Source organism: Seriola dumerili, unplaced genomic scaffold, assembly GCF_002260705.1.
Source record: "Seriola dumerili isolate Sdu_G_001 unplaced genomic scaffold, Sdu_1.0 BDQW01000016.1, whole genome shotgun sequence".
NCBI lineage: Eukaryota > Metazoa > Chordata > Actinopteri > Carangiformes > Carangidae > Seriola > Seriola dumerili.
In genome coordinates, this window is record NW_019174271.1 from 2,073,230 (window position 1) to 2,094,283 (window position 21,054).

General features: G+C 40.8%; 1 protein-coding gene across 2 annotated transcripts in view; it reads right to left on the minus strand.

Annotated features, from left to right (window-relative positions):
- ascc3 (activating signal cointegrator 1 complex subunit 3) overlaps positions 1–21,054 on the minus strand; it is a 203,325-nt gene that overhangs the window by 88,840 nt on the left and 93,431 nt on the right. For both annotated transcript variants that reach the window (XM_022750817.1, XM_022750825.1), the window contains exons 11-14: positions 19,009–19,173; positions 8,493–8,669; positions 8,188–8,259; positions 3,619–3,753 (exon numbers count right to left, since the gene is read on the minus strand). In XM_022750817.1, coding sequence (XP_022606538.1) covers positions 3,619–3,753; positions 8,188–8,259; positions 8,493–8,669; positions 19,009–19,173 — 549 coding nt within the window. The remainder of the gene's footprint in view (positions 1–3,618; positions 3,754–8,187; positions 8,260–8,492; positions 8,670–19,008; positions 19,174–21,054) is intronic.

Sequence of the window (21,054 nt, forward strand, 5' to 3'; positions counted from 1 at the left end):
AACAGTAGCAGTATTACCTCTATGTTCTGATGTTAATTGTATATGACAGAGCTATTACAAGCCAAGAATTGGGGGCGCTGCCAAAGCATCATTTTCAACTGTTCTCCTCTCACACCTACACAATGTTTTCTTTATAATGCACCATTTAAATGCTAAGTGTACACATATGATCAAAAGGCAGGACCGTAGTGCTGCTGTGTAAAATGCCCTTTTGGATAATGTTTTACATTATTTACTCAACAGCACTTCATAATCATTGGCTCACCAAAAACAGTATTTAACAAGAATTGATTTGAGTGGGTGCATTAAGATTTCTAAGCTTGATTGACAGCGTCTGTAACCCCTGAGATAAAGCCAATTAAATAACATTAGGCGAGACTTAATATAGTGGAATCACTCCTGACTTTTAAAGCTGGATAAATAAATGCTAAATTATATGACTGACCTCAGAGGTGCTTTATTTTACTGCATATGCATATTGGAGATTAAAAAACACCTATAAATATTAATGTAGGGGCAATTTCCAGAGTGCAAATAAGCTGTGCATTACCTCTGTGTGGGCTTAGAGTGGAATCAACCTGATGCCCCTTCCTTCGCCAAAGCAGGGCAGACCGACAAACACTCAAAGATGGACTAATGGAGCAGATAATACTCATTATGTTGGGATACAGGCAGAAGAGCTAGGAGTGAATTAATGCACTGTTAGTGCACACACAACCAGTTTAATTAATGTACGTACACTGTAGGAACAGTTGCACAATGCTTTTGAGGTACTGTTTCAAAGACTAACCAGGCCACAGCGCACTTCTCCATTTTTTTTGTCCCCGACATAATCTCTTATCTGTATTTCCAGTTTTAGAAAGCATGAAAAGTGATCTGATTTGTATACATATCCCATTTAAATAGAGGGAAGATTAGAGGCGCATCAATCTTGGCTCAGCCCCAGGGAACAAAGGAAAAGGTTACTAAATTTATCACTCTGCCTTCTGTTGCAGGAGATTCAAATATGGGAGTTGGAATCTGACTGACTGTCCTCTGGGGGAGAATATAGCTCCCTCTCTGTGTACTCTCACAGCACAGAGACCATCAATTACACACACACACCACACGCACACAAGCACACACACACACAACCAGTGTCCTGCTCTCATGCCTGAACACACGTACAGTATCGTACCAAAACTGTGTTGTATGTTGTTACAATAATGATGAGCTGTGAACCAGGAAATCTAGGGCATCATTTCTATAGTCAGATCTGTTCTATTTGGTTTTTGTCAGTTCAATTCACGCAACAAAATACTAACTTTACACAGATCTATTTTCAGCGTTTTAATATGAAAATGATCTCCGCTCAGACAAGCGTTTTAGCTCCATATCAGAAACCATCTCCATCCATTCTAAAACCTGAAAACATATATCACATGATCATTTACATTCACTGGGCACAATTGTCTACTCTGTACCCGGTTGCCTAGCTGCAGAAAATACTTGCAACGAGGAACAGCAATGATGAAAAGAAAAACCAGAGATGTTTTTGCTTGGACTGACAACAAGGTGGAACACATGAGTATAAGGTGTTCATGGCAGCAGAAAACAGAGACAGGGAGAAGGATACCTTGTGATTTGGGTGTCCGTGCCATCGTTTCCAAAAGTCTCTGTTTTTGTCTGTCCAGACTAAAACGTAACCTCAGAGTTTTTCAAACTAAAGCAGGGTAAGCAGTGTTTCTATGAGTTTCCATTTCAGGGGCTCGAACTCCAGAGTAGTGGGGATGCACACGTAGCAAGAATGATGCATTTTAAAGGTTAAGGGTGAGATAAGTGCTGCTCTTTCACTTTCAATACTTCGGATTTAAACCTGCCAGTCTGGGGATTGAACCAGGGACGTTCCGGTCACAAGCTTGCTCCTCTAACCTTTGGGGAACCACTGAATAAATACAAGTAAAAAAAAAATCATGAATGCCAAGTCCTAAACAAGAAGAATTTCCTCTTGAAAATGATTTCTGTCATAATTTTAAGCGTTTCAGACCTAAACATGCAGCTTTAGGTTTACATTTTTTGCTGTCCTCATCTTAGACTTTTCCTCTGTTTTGGTTGTGTGTCTGGAAAGCTATGTGTGTCAAAGTTCAAAGTCAAAGTAGATGGGGCTACACACACTGGATGCGACGCATCATAATTCATAATTTCAGTCATAATTTATGATTATATTGTAGTGTTTTTGTTGTTTTCCCTCCTTGCCTGAAGGTGGTGCTGTTCACCTCTCCTTTGACAAAAGGCATCTGCCGAAGCCAGCTACGCTTTGGCTCTCCCCCGACTCCCAACCGGACTGTGCTAGGCCTTTTCTGAGATGTGCAGTTGTTGCTGGTGTAGTGTGTAAGCTAACTTAGCTGACTGGCGTGATCCATTGTGCAAATGTTGTGTAGAACCTTCTAAAAAGCAGCCGTGGTATCTGTAGGGATGAGAAGCCTTTTTCTTTTGCGCATTCCCTTCTCCAGATTTCCTATCAGGGAGGCAGGTAAGAGCCCTGTATTTTATTTTTGTGTTTCTTTTAGGTAAGATAGAGGTTAAACCTCCAGATTGTTTTCTTTGTTGTTTTCGGCTTTGCTCACCCCGATGCCTTTTCCTCCCACACTTGTAAATAAAAATACTTCTGTTTGACTGCAAATTGTTGTGGTACTGGACATCCTTGGGAGTAGGGAGAAGGGGAAGTCACTCCTTCATGTTTAGGTTTCCCCTAGGCCGGACGTAACATGTCTTCCTGGTCTAAGTCACTACTTTTCGGGGGTAGTTAACAAACCACTGTAGTTGGCAAGCTAACCACTGAAACACTAACCAGCTGGAAACACATTAGCACTAGAGAGCCACAACAGTTGGCCAACACAGCATGTGAGCTAGCATGGTCTCTAACCAGTTTATTATCACAAGTTTACTGAAGAGATGTGGCCATGCCTTTTGTGGAGCAGTTTATACAGAGGACAGTTATATAAAAGTGGATGGTGTAATACAGCTAACAGGCCATGACAGCCTCAGGTTAGCTCTGTCAGGGTGGTTTGCTTCTGTAGCAGCACAAATTAGTGTGTCAACGTTGACTGAACTTAAATTGCACAGATTGATTTTAATGGTTTGATTCCACTGAAACAAAGGGAACATTTTGCTGTTTAAATTGTGGCATTACTCTGCCTTTTGTGTCTAAACCTACTTGACATGTTGTTACTGTCTTTTGCTTGTGCAGCTTGTTTCTGCAGATTTGTGTCTTGAAAAGGAAAAGAATCAAAAAAAGCCTCTTGCTGTTTCTTCTCTAATCAGTTTGGAAACCAGCATCACACCAGAACGTCTGATTTTTTATGTCCCAGCACTTGAACTTTCAAGCTTGGAAAAACCAAAATACCTCTTCAGATACGCTGCCAATGCTAACTGCATTGTTTTTAAGCATATATATATACATCCATATGGCTTCAGACGACTATGAAGACTATCAAAACATTTGACAGAATAATATCACTATCTAGGGTCCTCTATGAGAATAGGAGAACAATGTTGCTAAACACTGTTAACAAACTGAAATAATATACTGATGATTTTCTGCTTTTAGGGAATAAAGACTGTTGAAAGCTTCTCTACCTGTTTCTCACACTGGCCGTAGTCTGGACCCTGGTCTGGTTGAAAGAAGGATATTTCTCCAAGGTTCTTTGCCATCTCGATCAGCCCCATGGCCGTCCTCACTGTAGCATTACGAGCATGGACGAACACCATCACCTGACACACACAAAGACACAAGGTCAAGACGGTCACAACATCAACACAACATATAGTTCTACAGAAGCTAAGCTGGTTTAGCAGTCATCTATTCTATAGGATTTCAATGTGAAGTCATCTGGTTCAATAGTAACAGGTCAAACTGTTGTATAACATATATATATGTTATACAACATTCTCATATATATATATGAATAAGAGCAAGTACAAAGAATAAGAGCAAGTACAAAGAACAGAACAGATTAAACAAAACATGCCAAAAATTATGCAAAAGGAAGTGACAATAGGACAATAGAGGAAGAGAGGCAATAGAATATGTAGGAAGAATAATTACGGTTAAAACAATATAAATAAATCATATGAAACATTACCAAAGGCTGAGACAAAAAGATGTGTTTTAAGAAGAGATTTAAAAGAAGTTAATGAGTTAGAGTGTCTGATTTCAGAGCTCCAGAGTGGGGGGTGGGGGGTGGCGGGGCGGGGGTGTGCTCTAATAGCAAAAGCCCGGTCACCACTAGTCACAAACCTTGACCTGGGGGGACCAGCAGGGTTCCTTCCACAGATCTCAGTTCTCAGGTGGGAACAAACCATGTCAGTAAATCTGAGATATAACTGGGAGCGACTCCATTTAAGACCTTAAAAGTCAGTAATAAAATCTTAATATCAATCTGAAATCTAGCAGGGAGCCGATGTAGGGAGGGAAGCACCAGAGTCATGTGACTGTACCTGTTTGTTCCAGCAGCAGCATTTTCTACCATGTGTCTAGCGTTGCTCCAGTCAACCACAGACAAACAGATAGGTGACGAATTAAAAGTCTTTAGACCACTATGACGGCTTTTTGTCAGAGGTTCTCTGAGTGTGAAGAACTCCACTGGAGGGAGGGAACAATGTTCTTCAAAAATAGATGACCTCATTTAGTGTTTAGATGATGGTGCTGCATCTGTTCTGTTCACACTACGCAGCTTTGTCTTGTAATCTGGAATCTTGAAATCCTCACACAACTGGTCAGGGACAGGGGATCACACATTACCAGAGCTTTCACCAGGAGGAATCCCCAGCAACATTTTGTCACAAAAACACAGAGGAAGTGAAACGGGAAATGATGCGATACTGTGCAGGATTTTCTTTTTTTCCTCCCAAAATGGATCTCGACAAGACACGAGTGATCCAAGTTGATTGTGCTGATTTGCAGGAAAGAGGAGGAAACAGAGCAGAGTATGGGTGAGAGAATGGACTGGGATACGCAGGAGCAGGCACTGATGTTCTGCAACTCTTGCGCTCTCATTGGTTGCCACACTCATTCCCAAACAGGTTACAACTTTTCACTCTACTGGATTTGGACTCCCTGACAAGTCCAGATATTTATGCTGCTGGATTTCTCCCGGGCGTCTGCGCTGCATCAGTGAGTCATGAATAGTGACCGAATGCTGATTTATCTGTGACCTGGAGCTTTTCTCTTCAATCTCCAAAAACTGTTGGCGATTGGAAAATCAGAGCTAAAATTATGTAGAGTGAAATGAGCATAACATGTCACTCCAAAATCTTTCACTTGTGTTCACTGGGAAGAGATGTGGTGACTGTGAAGGCCACAGCATGAGATTCACAATTTTTTTCCAAATCACCAGTGAGCCTTCATTTCCTCTATGGAATCATCAACATTCATTATGTGTCTTCACTCATTGTGGTGTGCCTGTAAGAATGTTCAACACATGTCTACCTGTGCCTGAGAGATGTTTGACTTGAAAGATAAGTTCACAACTTTTCAAGGAAACAACAGTCAGGTGCTGAAATGAACACTCATTCCCCCTGTTCATACTGGTCATTAAAATACATCATTCCAACATGATTCCAAAAGAAGTGATGAGGCACAAAATCCACAGCCACTGTTTTTCTGAAGCTGACCATAACACAGACTGTTAAAGGCGGGAACAACAGTCCTGAGTTCTTGTATGGACCCACTGTGCACAATGGTAAAATGGTCACATTGTGTTTTATGTAACTGTGTAACTTTTTAGTGTTGATATTATTATGAAATTGAAGTTATTAAACCAAAAAATATTGCATGACTGCACACACATGCAGCAACCAGCTGTGTGTATGCTCCAAACACAGTGGGCCCGCAGAGACCACTGCAGCAAATGTTATTTATTGAAGGTGTTTTATCAGCACTACTGAGCTGTGTAGAATCATTGTCGGCAGTAACCGCCGGCTTCTCAGCTTATTAAACTTCTTTCTGGCAGCATGCCTCCCACGAGGAGGGTGGTGCGAAAGGAAATTTCATCCATCAGATCCTCCCAGATGAAATTAATATATGTCACAGCCACTTCTTGACAATTTAATATTGAGCGAAGAAGAGGCCTTCCCAGCTGAGCTGTGGCCTCGACGGCCTCAACCTACGAGCCGAACTGTACCATTGTATCGTTTTAACCATGGTGATAAAAAAGTTGTCAGTGGTGCAGTAGAATCAAGTTGGCTTACAAGTTCTCAAGGGCTCCAGAAAAAACTCATATTAAGCATCTTTCTGAGGGAAAGAATGGGAAAGAGAGAGAAGGGGAAAAAGCAGGAAAAAGGGTGTGTGTGTGTGTATGTGTGTATGTGTGTGTGTGTGCTTGCAATAAAATGATGCAGACAGGATAACAACCGTGATCAATAGGGAGCTCAACCCTTGTAGCAGATGGGAGCTAAATGGTAAAGTCTGAATTCACAACTCTCCTGTTCCCAATAGGCCTTCTGAGGCTGTAGAGTGGAGGCAGAATGAGTGGAGGGTGGTGACGGGTGGTTGGGGTGAAGAAGCGGAAGGTAACACTAGGGTAGATAAGGACTACAGAGACTTTAGATAGCAGGTGTTCATTCCAAAAAGTTCACAAAAATATTTACTACAGGAGTTTCTATTCATACGAAAGTTCAGAGAAATATTTTCTAGGGAAATAGGAGTTGTTTAAAGATGTAGTGTGTTACACCAACATCACCCTGTGCTTAATGTTGTTGGATTATTTGTTGTCACGTTCATGAAGTATGCATCAGTACCTACACTACCAGGGAACGGCAGGTTTCAGAAAATTGAATATGGCAGATAAAGTCATTCTGAGGGAAAGTGTTGAGTGGATATGATGTAGCTGAGGTAATCTGTCTGACTAATTGATTGAGTTTTAATGCCACAGGCACAAATTAATTCCAAAAACATTCACATCCAATATCAGGGTGACAACAGGGACACGAGCCTCCAGGAAAAGAGAACAGAGTTGCAATGACCAGAATTTAAGGCAATGACTTTCCATCCATTTTTCACTCTTTTATTCAGTCTGACACTGTGTTCATATCAACTGTGCTCTAACATTCATCATAACATTCATAGTCTGACTCTTTTTCAAAAACATGATGAAAGTGTCAGGAATGTCTGCTGTAACGTAGCAGGTGTGGCTAACTAGCTCATTCACTGCAGTACTAACGTATCAAAGGAGAGCAACATTAGCTAGCTGCATTTTTACATTAAAAACAGCTGCTCAGAACTGGAGCATTTACTGTGTGGAAGTCATGGTGCTCCTGTATCAGAGCTGAGGAACATTACCAGATCGCCCTGCTCTTCATTTGCTTTGTGAAGGTTTACACTCAAGAAACTCTTAAAGTGGTGTTACATTGTTTTCTCTTGTATAAGTAAAGCAGTCATGACCACAATACATCATCAGCACAAATCATACAACTGTGTTACTTGCAAGTATGACTTTCTGCAGTAAGCATCAAAGGATCGTGTTAGAACAAATATCTTGTATCAATCCTGCAATACACCAATAAATGCTGTTTATTTCCGTGTCTTTTATAGATCATCAGGGCTTTTTGTTTTAAAACATATCAGCTGCGGCAATGATAAACTCAGCTGGAGGCATAGTGTTAGCGTTAGCAAAAGCTATTGCTAAAACTCAGTCTAGCTATCTGCAGTCAAAATCCAGTTGTCACCTAGAAATGAGAATCCAGCTTCTGTCTGCTTCAGTGTAAAACTGAAAACCTATTCCCACCTAACTGTGAATTTTAAGATGTAAAGCTGCCGCCATCATCACTGTGGACACATTGTGTTCTGTATGAGGACAGAAGCCTTGACCTGTTCAGCTGGATCAGTCTTATCCACTATAGTCACAGTCCGGTTCATCTTTCTGACTCTGACAGAGGAAGATGAAGTTCTAATTCTTAATCTCACAAAGCATCAAACAGAAAAATAACCGTCAATGAACACATCACCGGCCCTTTTTGAATCATTGTGCGTGTGGGTGTCGAATCAGCCTGAAAACAGGCTGTTTATGTGTCTGCTGTTCCTAACACATGAAGAACTTCGACATATTAAAATGATGTATTGTCTAAATGTCACTCACTAAACTATATATATAACATGTAAACACTGGTATATTGTTGTTGGGTTTAAACATGCAGAAGAGCTCTTACCTGATGACCGGCTTTCACCTGCTCCAGAACTTTGTTGTAGCAAACCTCCTCCGTGTCATGAATCTGCTGGATCTGAACAGGACACAAAACCACAAAGCTCACTGATTACTACAAGGTTTTAACTCTCTGATGTAATGTCTGCGATAGACGACAGTGGCCATTGTGAAGGATTACAGATCAGTCTCTTCCATCAATCGTTTAAACCAAACCTTTGGTACTCTTTGTAATGAAGATCAGTCTGCATGTGAAAGTTACCAAGGTCCTTTATGATTGGAATTACACTGACATCCTTATGATTGGTTTACCTTGTTGGTGGATTTGATGCCAACAAACGTCTGTCCAAGAGGCACCGGTCTGAAGCGACTGTCGAAGAAGAAGAGGCCGATGTAGGGGTTGACATGTAGGAAGCTGGCCACGTCCAGATAGTTGGGCAGAGTGGCTGATAGTCCCAGGATCCTGATCATACTCTGGGTGGACTCCACCTAATATCAGCAGACAACAACAAGTGTTACAGCTCTCTGGATTCAGCCAGCAGAAGGGAAAGCTGCAAATCAAAGGCATCAGTTCCTGAAGTGACTTTGTTGAAGTGACTTTGACTCGCAGGCCAAGACAGGAAAAGACAACATGTGCTGTGGTGACAGACAAGTGCTGAGCACAGACTGTCTGAGAGGATTAAAGTGACACTTAGTCAAATACACAGTGTTCATTATACACCAGTATTAAGACACAAAATGACTGTAATTATCTTGAATTATGTATATGTACAGGGGCCGTTTGACAATCAAATCAACTACACACAATTGAAATGGCTAATTTAGCAGAATACACGGCACTGATTTCATTCACCGGCTAGTTCCACAGGTTTGGCTGTTTTTTTTTTTCAGTTACCGACGACACGGTCACAAAGTGACAGGAAGCAAGCCAAGGCCTTTAATGTGATGCAGTGCCTTCAGTCCCATCAAGATAAGACCTGGCCAATCCTGGACCTGGTCTGCACTCCACACCAGTGCTACTGAACCCCCTCACTGCAGACGTGCATCATGTTCACCTACAGAGAATCTGCAGAGAGTCTGGAGGGTTTTTTTTTTTTTTTTTTAGATTCTGCTTTATGCAAATCTGTATTTAACTGCTTCACTTTACAAGAGACGAAGACTCCTCATTTCAGGTAAGTTTGTGGCGTCATAAAATTTTAGGATAACGTGAGGTAATTGTGATTAAAGCTGAATTTAGAATAGGAGTGGGTAATGAGCTGAATAAAATAAAATTAATAGGTCACAATATTAGAAATTAGCCTGTGGTAAATCTGTTAAAAGTCCTCTGTGGCTACGCACTGACATCCACACAGTCAGAGAAATCCTAACATTAAACTAGAAGAAAGGTGCATCAGTATCAGTATCGGTATTAGTCAGTGGATTTGCAGGCACACCCGAAACCTCTTATAGCAGGAGAGATAACAACACACTCACGGCTGAATAATATGAGAATAATCAGGATGGCTGCTGTCTCTGCATGTACACAGCTGTATATTATATACCAGGTATCTGGTGTATATGAATTCATTGTGCAGGAATGGGAACAAAATGTCACAGGTGCAGGATACATTTCCTCTAATGGGGGGAGGATCCAGCAGCAGCACTGTCACTGTGGGATAAAAATGTATATATGAAACCAGAGGAAGCTATGATTGAGCTAAACCATTCACAGACTCTCTGGCTCTCACAGCGAATTACAAACATTTCATTCAAATGTCAGCGACATGAAAACAAAGATCCATCTCTATTGCAGATCTAATCTGTACACAATATTGCTGTCACTGTTCTCTGAAGTCTGAAGTTGCTGCATCTTTGTATCTGTTGGTCTGGGAAGCAGCTGATCTATCAGAGCATCAGGGACAAGATCTGTAACATTTGTATCCACTAATCATTTCCTCTGCACCATCAGCTGTGTTTTTAAAGGCCTAAAGGTAGAGGATTAAATTGTTGATTTTTTTGGTCTTTAGTAGTGACTTTGCATAATAAAAACAAGTATAACAGCAGGATATAGGGGCGACAAGACATGAGCCCCTCCCTCCCCCCACCAGGTTGGGCTTTGGCCCAGCGGATGACCAAAAAAAACATTTAGATTTTTTTGTCCACTTGGAGGCAGCGGGATGAGCACAACACAACATTGACGTGTCATCACCTTTTCAGATCCATTCACATCCAGCAGACACACAGCAACATCATTATTCATGTGGAGTGGGTCAATATTCAACATTCCCTCTCTTTCATTTTGTTTCCATCTCTCCAAACTCCTGAGGTAAATATCTGGCTCCTTGGGAGTTAAGTGTTCCACCATGTTTCACCTGCTTGTCGCTAACCGTGTCCGTCTGCTGCTGGCTGTGTGCAGAGAGTAGAGACCATCTTGCGATGGGATCACACCAGCTGTGACGCCAACATGTTGATGCTCAGACCCATGGGTGATCAGTAGTCATTACTACATTATTGACAGGTGTCGCAGCTGCTGTGATCCCAACGCAAGATGCTCTGTAGTTTTACCTCAGTGGATGGGAATGACTGAAACTAGGATACAGTGATCTGTGACTTAAAACCAATGGGGACCCAGGGTGTAAAGAGGGGTGGGGGGTGGGGGGTCTTGGTTGTCGACAGCATGGAGACATAAAAGGCTCAGTTTTCTTTTTGCTGCAGGGCTTGTATTTACTTCTTTTCACTTCATAAATCTAGGGGTGGCCAAACTTTTGCATACGACTGTGAAATAAGGGTCTATACAAATAGTACATGTGACTTGGTTTCTAATTTAGTTTGTTTACTCACTGAGAGGTTTGAAGGCTGTTACACTGAGTGTTTTTACATTGTGGCATTGCTACTTGAATAATGTATTTCTTTCACCAAGGCTGTGAGCTGCTTTGTTTTTAGTGGCCATCTGTGTGTTTGTGCTGCTTGGAGCTGGGCAGGTAGTGTACAGTGGCTTTATGAGAGCTTTATCAGTGAGAACAGCTGCCTGAAGCTGCTGCTGAAACATGGCTAATGACAGCTGAGCTTCAGAGCTGGAAAACCAGTACAACTAACTAAAAGCTCCACGTTTCTCTCCATCTGAGGGGAGCCGATGATTCCACTCTGGGTGGGGTCATCTCTTTGATCTTGATACACAGTCATTTGATTCATTGTTCATATAGGGAGGGGATTAGTGCAGCTTTAAAATGGGCATGCCTGGGGACTTGGCAGTGCCTTAAAACTACAGTGGGTGGAAACCTTTTATTCAAAGAGAGACTATGGACAAGAATGTGTTCTGACAGCTTGATATATCTGCATCTGGCCAGATAATCATTTAGACAAATCAAAAACTCAATAAAACTGCAGACCATGCTCATTTTGTGGGCATTAAAAATCATAGTCAAACACCTAATGCACCTATTTATAAAAAGATTAGGTAGAGCAAACATGCTCCTTACACACCATGGACCATGAGGAAGAGGCCCTGCAACAGAGTAATGTTAAAGGCCTATATAATAAAGGTTAGAGGGACTTTTGATTGCAGTGTATAATTGGTAGAAGTGCACAGAGCCAAGAACATGCAGTCCAAAACAAAGCTCTCCCAAGCAAAACATCAAAGTGATAACTGTCTCAGTTCTCAAATATTTGCATAAAAAGGGGGACAAATATCATTTAATTTACAGGGATTTCCATATTAATGTGTCTGAAGACATGAACCTAAGCACCAAGCACATCAGAAGCAGCCACCGTAATTCCTCCAGCACAATCAATTATAGCAGTCCGTCAGGTGTGGCAATAACTGCAGAGGGAGATGAAGGAGGTGAGGCAGGGTCTGACAGGCATGTGGCTGCCACCCAGCTTCTTCTGTTGGAGGCTAGGCTACAAGCTGTTTACAAATTCCCACACAAAGACAAACAGAAACACGCTGCCTCTGTAGTCACATATACATGTAATCAGTGGCAGAAAGAGCAGTCCGACATGTTCTATTCAAGTAGAGAGCTATAATCCTCTGCAGCAGACGCAGCATACCTGCTTTTATAGTCCAGGCAGACACGTTCAAAGACAAATGAAACCTGCAGAGGTGAAACTATTTCATATTTCACAAAAAAATAAACAGAATAGTTAGAAGAATAAAATACATTTATGTAGCAGAACATTGCTCGGTGATATTTTATTATTAAAGTCCCACAACAATAATATTAATCATTTATAATTTAATAATAATCATTTTCTGGAAAGGACAATGTACTAATTATAAGGAAAATAGAGATAGTGTTTAATAGGGACATTTACAATGAATTGATTCCAATTAATAGCTGGATAACTCAGGTGAGCTAAACATGCTAAAATGTGTAGTTTGTCTTCAGGCTTCAGCACTTAATGTTTTCAATGTTCTACTTTTTTGCACTAAATTTCATAGTAGTCTCCAGGAGAGTTATATAAAATGATCATAATCATACCAGCCCTGGATATTCATCTTGTGACCTCTCAGCTGCATTCATGTCTTCAGTTCCACTACACACAGATAAAGTGCTTTCTTTATTTTATAATTAACTTCTGCTTCTTTTTAAAATGTTCTCATTAATCCCCTTTTCTTCATTCTTTCATTATTCTTCATTTTTACCATACCTCTTCTTTCCTTCATTTTCTTTTTTTCAAATCACTTGCAACCTGTATACTCATACCCCTGCCCACTTCTTTCATTCCTCTTTTTATTCTTTCCATCTTATACTCTTTTTTGTCCTTCTTTCCTCCCTTCCTTGTGTATACTTGTTTTTCTCTTTCTGCCTTTCTGCCCTCACTGAGACACTCACTCTCCTCCTCCCACAGTTCATCCTCCTTTCTGATTTCACAACCAGAAAATGCAGTTTCTAATCTACATCTGTTAAAGCACAGAACCATTTTGCTTTACAGAAACACTAAATGACTTGTATATAAACTGCGCTGCTGGAGGATGCATTTCACTGACTGTAATAAAGCATGTGCTCGTTGTTAATGTGTGACCAGTCTTCAGGTTTTTTTGAAGCCAAACACTCAAACAGAGTCTGATTTATGTTGAACAGACTTTGTGAATGAAAAGAATGAAACTCACAAATTAACTTTAATAAATGATCATAAAGCATTTTTCATACAGGGGATCATTCAGTGAGCTGAAGCCCTCCTCCTCACACCTCTGCAGTGTGTTTGCTGTGATCGCCCTTTACTGACAAAGATCAATGCTACAATGAAAAGAAAAGCACAAATCTACCTGCAGTCACTGCCAAGCTGAGAGGAGGACTGTTTACTTCTTTTTATAGCTCCCCAACACAAACAGACAACCTGGACAAACCCTTTAAATGGCATGAAGTGAAAACAATTGCCGCAGACCAGTGGAGCTGATGGTCTGAATACTTTGACTGGTGGTGCATGTCTGATGTAATGGGACAGAATGTTTCAGGTTCACAGGAGGTAAATCAGATGTGCACTACGTGGAACAGACACTAACTGAGCGTTCTCCATTTTCCTCTTATTCTACGCATATGGAGATTAAACTTGTTTTCGTTTCCCCTCACAGAGGCAACGACCCGCTCCAGAGGAGCTGTGACTTTCCATTTCTGCCCAATATTTTATTGCTGGAAATGGACACAACAGGAAATGGACACAGTTAAATGAACGCCCTGTGCAATCCAATGCAATTCAGTGCAAAAGCCAAGCCATGTAACCTATCTGGGCACGGGACTTGATGACAATAAGAAAAATAATAGAATAGTGTGCGTCCAACCCTTTAGAGGACTGAGAGGAGTTAATGTGGTTATTTTCCAGTTTGTGCTGTGATGTGCCAGTGTGGCTTTGGTTCCTCTTTTTGCTAAATTTGCTAAAGATAATTACACGTTGGTCAAAAAGTTTGTGTGTTCGTCCCAAATCATTTGATGAAGGATAGTCACTTTGGTAGGTGACTGAGGGACAGTTGTTGTCTACAGCCTTGACCTCTCTAATCAGGTGAGCCCTTGAATGTACAGATACTGTATGCTGAATACACATAAGAAATCAGAGCCTGGAAGCGTTATGGTCTCCTAGTAAGTTACAGTGACACTGGAGAAAAAGAGTGGAACGAAAAATTGTGTGTAGTGATGCACGGATTGCAGTTATATATCCGCGGGCGCTGCGTTTATCTGCAGATCGGGCGGGTGGGGTCATAAAAATCAGTGGATGGGTGAAATAATGTACGAGCAAAATATTAATTACATCCTTTAGAAGGTGAACTTATTTTAAGCTTCATTTGTAGTCGGGCACACATTTAGACTGTGTTTGGATTGCTGAACTATTTTATTATTTAGGCTGTTTTGGGCAGCGGCCAAATGTTATCATGAGCGTTTAAATTGTGTGTGTTCAGGAAGTAGCAGGGACCTTCAGAACCTGTTGCCATTTTCATTTTACCAAAAAAGAAGAGCTTTTACTATAACGCAATGTTTGTTCATTTAAAACCATCCTACCTCAGTGTAATACGTTACCCTATCATCACATGTAATATCCCTCTGAGAAATAATGGTGATGGTGATGGATGACGGTGGATGATTTCATGTCGAGGACATCAGAGCAGATCGGCACATCACTAGTGGTGACTTGTTAAACTGAATTGAGGCAACATTATGTCCCTGAAACAAATATCCTTCACTCCTTACAATGGCATCACTCAAATGAGTCTATTACAGGGCTTGAGCCAAGCCATTAGGTTCCACGGCTGCATTTCACTCAGGCCACTGTGGCCGCAGTCATTCAGGAATTATCCAGTGTCGATCCATGGATCTGTGTACTTTTACACCTCTAATTGCACCAGCGACTACGCTGAGACCTTGGAGTTTAGTGAAGGCCATTTCTACAGCTGTGCTCCAAGCGCCAGCGCAGTGTGCCGGCGAACAGACACAGTCAAGAGGCTTCAAACTTGTGCACTGCGGCGCATCCTCTAAAGGTGTTAAGGTGCACAAAACACCCAGTCAGCCCTTCTTCAGTAATATCAGCTAAAGCTGCAGATAAATGGGCTGTGAACCGAGTAAACAGCGGTCACATGTACGGACCAGTTTTCAATTACCTTGCGGTTAACCCCGCCAAGAGGTCTCCGTTGCTGCACAGTGCAGCAGCTCATCCCTGCATCTCTGCCTCTCTGTTTCACTCTGCCTCCCTCTCTCTGGTCTGAGTCCTTTAGCATAAATCTCTTTTCCTGTCTTTTCTCATGATGAAGAGCATGTGAGTTAATCCATCATACTGCACAAAACTTTTATTTTTACACACCTTTGCAATTACATACCTATCGATCATATACAATCAATTACTTTCTTCTCCACCTCCATTTATTTTTCCTTTAATTATGTCTCCTTCCAGTGTTTTAAATTGTGTCATCATTTTATTTCCCTGTCCTGGTTCTTTTCATTTATCCTTCAGTGAAACAGTTTGTAATCTCTGTCACTATAACTGCTGATGAAGATGATGATGAGATGTTACTGCCGATGATGGTTTACGGGTCAGGTGAATGAATTATTAACTCTAATAGCTTCTATAAATAGCTATAATTGAGGCTCAATCATTTAAGGAAGGCTGCTCTTGCTTTTTGCCAATGTGACTGACTTTCAGTGAATTCCACCTCATCTTTACTGCTCTTTTTCTTGCTGTGTTGCTGAAGCTCGTATATACAGTATGTCATTAAAACAATGTGTAGGCACATGTATGTGTTTTGTATAGACATACTTAAACCTACGTAGACTTCACACATCCCTGTGTGTTTAAAGCACCGGATCTAAAGACGGTCATGAACTGGGTATGAACTGAGTCAAGGAAAGACAGGATGGACAAGCATTTATAATAGAGCTGGTTTCCCCTGCTCATGACTGACACGCATCTGCGCAGGAAGCAGCTTGGGCCTTTCACATATTAGAGTGCTTGTGTGAATTCATATGGGCAAATAGAGTGAAAGAGCCGTAGTGTCCTATATCCCTTCTTGATGAGCCGCTGTCATGTGTCTGTCAATGGAAGGAAATTAATAAGTGGAGGAGATGTACAAAGATTTCAAAAAGGATATTTTTAGAATGCACCACCATGACTGACTCAGCACAGCATCCTGCTCCACGAATTACATTTTGATCCTGAAAATTTCTCACACCGTGCACTGACTGTTGTTCTTATAGCAGCATGGAGCTAATGAGGCGGGACTCATGCTGTCTATGATGTTACTGGGACCCCTTTAGGAAGAGCAGGCTGTTGTTACTTCACTGGCCAAATGGGCGATCAGGTGACTAGACCAAATATGAAACAAAGGTCACAACCTCGGTCACTCAGTCAGTGATTCACAATTATAGTTTTCTGTTTCTATTGTCAGATAAAGGAACAAGTATAAAACCGTGACTAAAACACAGCCCATTAACACTACATCTTAACCTGCAGTCACTTCAACGCCACTCGCCTGGCAATACTGGCGACTCCCTTCTACAGAAAGTAGCTACTTTTTGTTCAAAACATTGCTAGATTTGTTGCTGGGTGCTTTTTGAAAAAAAGTCCCTAAAAGGGGCTGAAAAGTCAGTAAATTTAGCGACAAAGGTGCTAAATTGGCAACACTGCCTGAAAACCCCGCTCCCTATATGATGTAATAGGAACTGTTTGTGCCAATTCATTTTGAAAGAACAACATCCAATGGAGAAAGTCCAACACTAAACACAAATCTGTTTTCATATTTTGAGCTTTACTTCCTTTGTTTTTTTGTGAAATATTGGATAATTTGACAACAGTACATTGTATTTTACAAGCTTATACTTCAAGTGTAAAAACCATAATCTGACAAGCAGCGAGTAGCTACACCTGTAAGATCAATGTAGCGGAGTAAGACGAACAATATTTCTCTAACAGTAACAGAAAATGGGTAAATCTGTATGGAAGTATCTAGAAAAGTATAAGGATATCATTAACATATCTCCACCAGGTAGTCATGTAAGCATATGTCATGATGATTCGACACACACGAGATATTACTCACCACAACCAGGCAAACGTTTTAATCAACAAGCTGCACATTTCTAAATGTATAACTCCCTAGTTTAGCTAATTGCTCTCCCCTTCCTCCTTTAAGTCACTCTCCCACACATCCATGCAGTTGTCTCTGGCTCTAATCTGACTGTGCCTCTGCGCCTGCAGCCTTCAGCTGTGTTTGACAGAGCGCTGCAGGGAAATTTTGAGGACAAATGTGGGTAAATGTGGGAAATGGCTAGAGCATGACGTGCACTGCTGCAATAGGCAGATGATGAGAAGTACAGTACTGTGTGTGAGCTCTAAGCTTGTTGTGCTTGAAATTTTATTTGTCACACTGAAAGTGAATGTGAGTCAGTGTTCCAGCAATATCACAACCATGTCGAGGAAACATTTGAAGCTTTTGTAACCTCAAGAAAATATTAATAGTGCAACACGGATAAGAATGTTAATGGATCTGTCAACTTCGATTATTATTATTCATTGTCTTACTTTGGAGGATAACCATGCTAGTAAATGTGGTGGTCTTTGAGGAATGTAAAAAGGAAGTATTATGTTGCCATGTTAGCTGTGGGCTACAACATGAGGCCTGTTTTTTAGGCTACTTTTGTTTACATTTTTTATATCGGCAGCATTAAAAGTTGTGTTTGCAGTGTAACCATCAATGTACACACAACTGCCACTGGATTACTTTGATACTGAAGTAAACTTAAAAACACCTGGCGCAAAGGGGCGCAGAGTGCCAAGTGTATTTGTTAGTTTCAGACCGCTGTTTTTTTAAATAGCAAGTGCACTTCCACCTCTCCGTGCGCCCAGGGGCATGTTGGTCTTAAAATGAGGTGTGGTCAGGCGCAGTGTTGGCGCATTGATATCTTGAGGCAGTGGAATGTGAGTGCGCAATTGACCAGCAAAAACCTGGTCTGAAGTCAGTGGTGCGCTACTTCACTGTTATTTTAAGGAGCACTGTCAAGAGAGTAATATGTGCCAACATACACGCACGCACGCACACAGAGCGCTACACTCTGCCTGTTACACACAAGCAGACTGAGCTGAAAATGCTCTTACATGTTTGGAAAAGTCAGGTGAATCATTACAACACAGTACAGAAGCTCGGAGCTTCTCTGCGACATGTTGTGTATATAACGTCGTCATGTGTCATGGATGTCTCTTACACGAGGCTCTGCAAAGAAGCTTCTTTTTACTGTCACTGGTAAATCTGCCAGTGTTCCACATTCATCACCTAAATTTGTCACCACAGTTTCATGATGAACTGAAGATTTGTTCACACTTCTCATGTTATAAATATAAATATTTCTAACGTTGTGATTTGTGCCGTTACTTCACTGTGGAGTGCTCATTGTATGGTCACTAATATACACATACTGCACTGATATTTATTGGATAAATATGAATTAACATTTTATTCAAAGATGAAATGTTATTATTGTTTCTATATAATGTATTTGGAGTTTCTTTTTCCAGAATGCAAAAAACATTCCGATCAGTTCAGCTTCCCTTGACAGTGTGACACCAAAATAAGACAACTTTATGTTTGTACACTGCATCCTCTAAATGTCGTTCTACCTGTTCTACATTTTTGACAATGTAAGCACGTACAAAAACCTTGTCTAATGGATCTTGATGCTTAGAAAAGAATTTTATCTCAAAAATGCATTTTCATAGCTAGAGAACAAAAAGTTATTTACAAGATGTTTGCAAACTATTTCAAGGGGTGGTTGTGTGTGTGTGTGTGTGTGTGTGTGTGTGTGTGTGTGTGTGGGGGGGGGTGTTACATATAATACACAGACATACAGTGTACAGTGGGGAGGGCACTAACCTGTCTGATGGTCCTGGCCACCAGGCTCTCCAGTACTGGTCCTCTATCTTCATGGAGGAGGTGAACTTCATCCAGGATCAGCAGACGCACGATCTGAGAGAGAGCCACGTCTCCGACGCTCTTCCTGGTCACAACATCCCACTTCTCTGGAGTCGTCACCAACATCTAGAAACAAACATGAAGACAGTAAACAGAGGATCTTGTTGTTCTAACACCAATTAAATTCACTGGACTAAGTCAGTGATTAAAACAAGACTAGGTCGTAACCTAGTACATATCTGGACCTCTGGTCAAATCCTGATTTTATAACTGTAACGTGACTGGTTATACCTGTGCATGTCATTACCTTATTTATCATTATTTTCCAGCAGCGCTTTTGCCATTGTTAAGACATTGATTCCTCCATTTGTTATAGTGTAATAGAGTCAGTGGTGATGTATAAAGCTTCAGCAGTGTTCACTATGTTAGTAACCAAATAAACCGTCATGCACGTGTCCAGTGGAAACAACAGCGTGGACTCTGACCAGCTGCTCACAGCACCTCAGTGCTGCTTGTAAAGTTTGTATCTGTACACAACAGCAGCAGTCCTACATGTGCTACCTACCAGACAAGTTCAATAATTATTATTTTTTATATGATTAATGCATCTTGAATTTGTCTTAAAATCTGCCTCAACACCACAAATCTTTCACTACTGTATCTCTGTATCAAAATGAAGCTTATGAATCATAATCACAGAATTATGTCAACTTAAAAGCAGTAAACAAAAACAGATCAATGGGACACTTCACTGATTTGAAACACTTTTTTATTAGTTTATTAGTTTGGTTAACTATTCATGAGGAGCTCTGTGATGTCTTCTGCCAAATATGACAAAATGATATCATCATCAAGGTTGTCTAAGCTCAGTCTCAATTCACTACACAAAGGCAGTGATTCAGTAAAACAACAGGAGGTCAGTGACACGGGTTCAGTTACATTGGATTTGTAATTCAGCATTATATTCACTTCAGCTGAACTGAAGAATGAGGAGGGTGTAGCTTGTCCTTCATCTCTTACATTGACATTGCTTGAAGAAGGGATCTTGTTGCATCAGTATAGACAGGTGGAACAATTATAACAACAAATAATACTTTCAGTGTAGTCGTGAACGTGAATTCAAGCTTGAAAAAAGTGACCCTCTCCTTTAAAAAAAGTAGTAGTCAATTTTATAGGGGGATATCTTGGCCTCAGCTGGTCACATTTGACTCATTTTCTTCATGATCTTTTATTGTCTCTTGTGAGACCCCAAACCTTATCAGGTTCAATATTAAATTTCCTGCATATCCTTTTACAGGTTGCCAAAAAATAAATTAGACCAGTCACACTTCTCTGTGTCTAATGCCAGAGTCCTAAAACTCCCTGTGATTTCACCAAGAATAAAGATTCGTTTAGAGATTATTGATGAGAAACAATTTCCCGCTCACTTAACTGAATGACACACACTGTAAAACAAAATCCCTGCAGAATACTATGACAGATACATGCTTCATCAATACCCAATTGCCCGTAGCCCCACTCATTACAATACAGATAGAGGCACCTAAATCATAACACCATAATAACAGATAGAAAATGACTCATATCTTGTGTGCTACGTGACATTAGTTTCCACAGTGTAAAGTGTTTACCACACAATCCACTGTGTCTACAACAACTATCATATTGATTCTCCTGTGTTTATGATCCAACAAACAATCAGCATCTTATATCTACTTTTATTTTTGGCGTCCCTATCAGACTAATTAAATTCAACAGTATCAACACATCTATACACATCAACAAATGTATTCACTCTTTTCAAGGAAAACACTACAATGCACAATTAATGGTGTGTGAACTGTTTGGCAACCAGTTCAAGGGAGTGCAAATTCCTATTAAACTCTTTCTGTAAAAGCAGTTCATTACATCCTCTCTAGTTTGCATTTAAATTAATCTATCCAGCCATTAGAGACTGGCGTGCTCACAGAAAAGGAAGCGCCTGTTCCTAATTGGAGCTACTGGTTA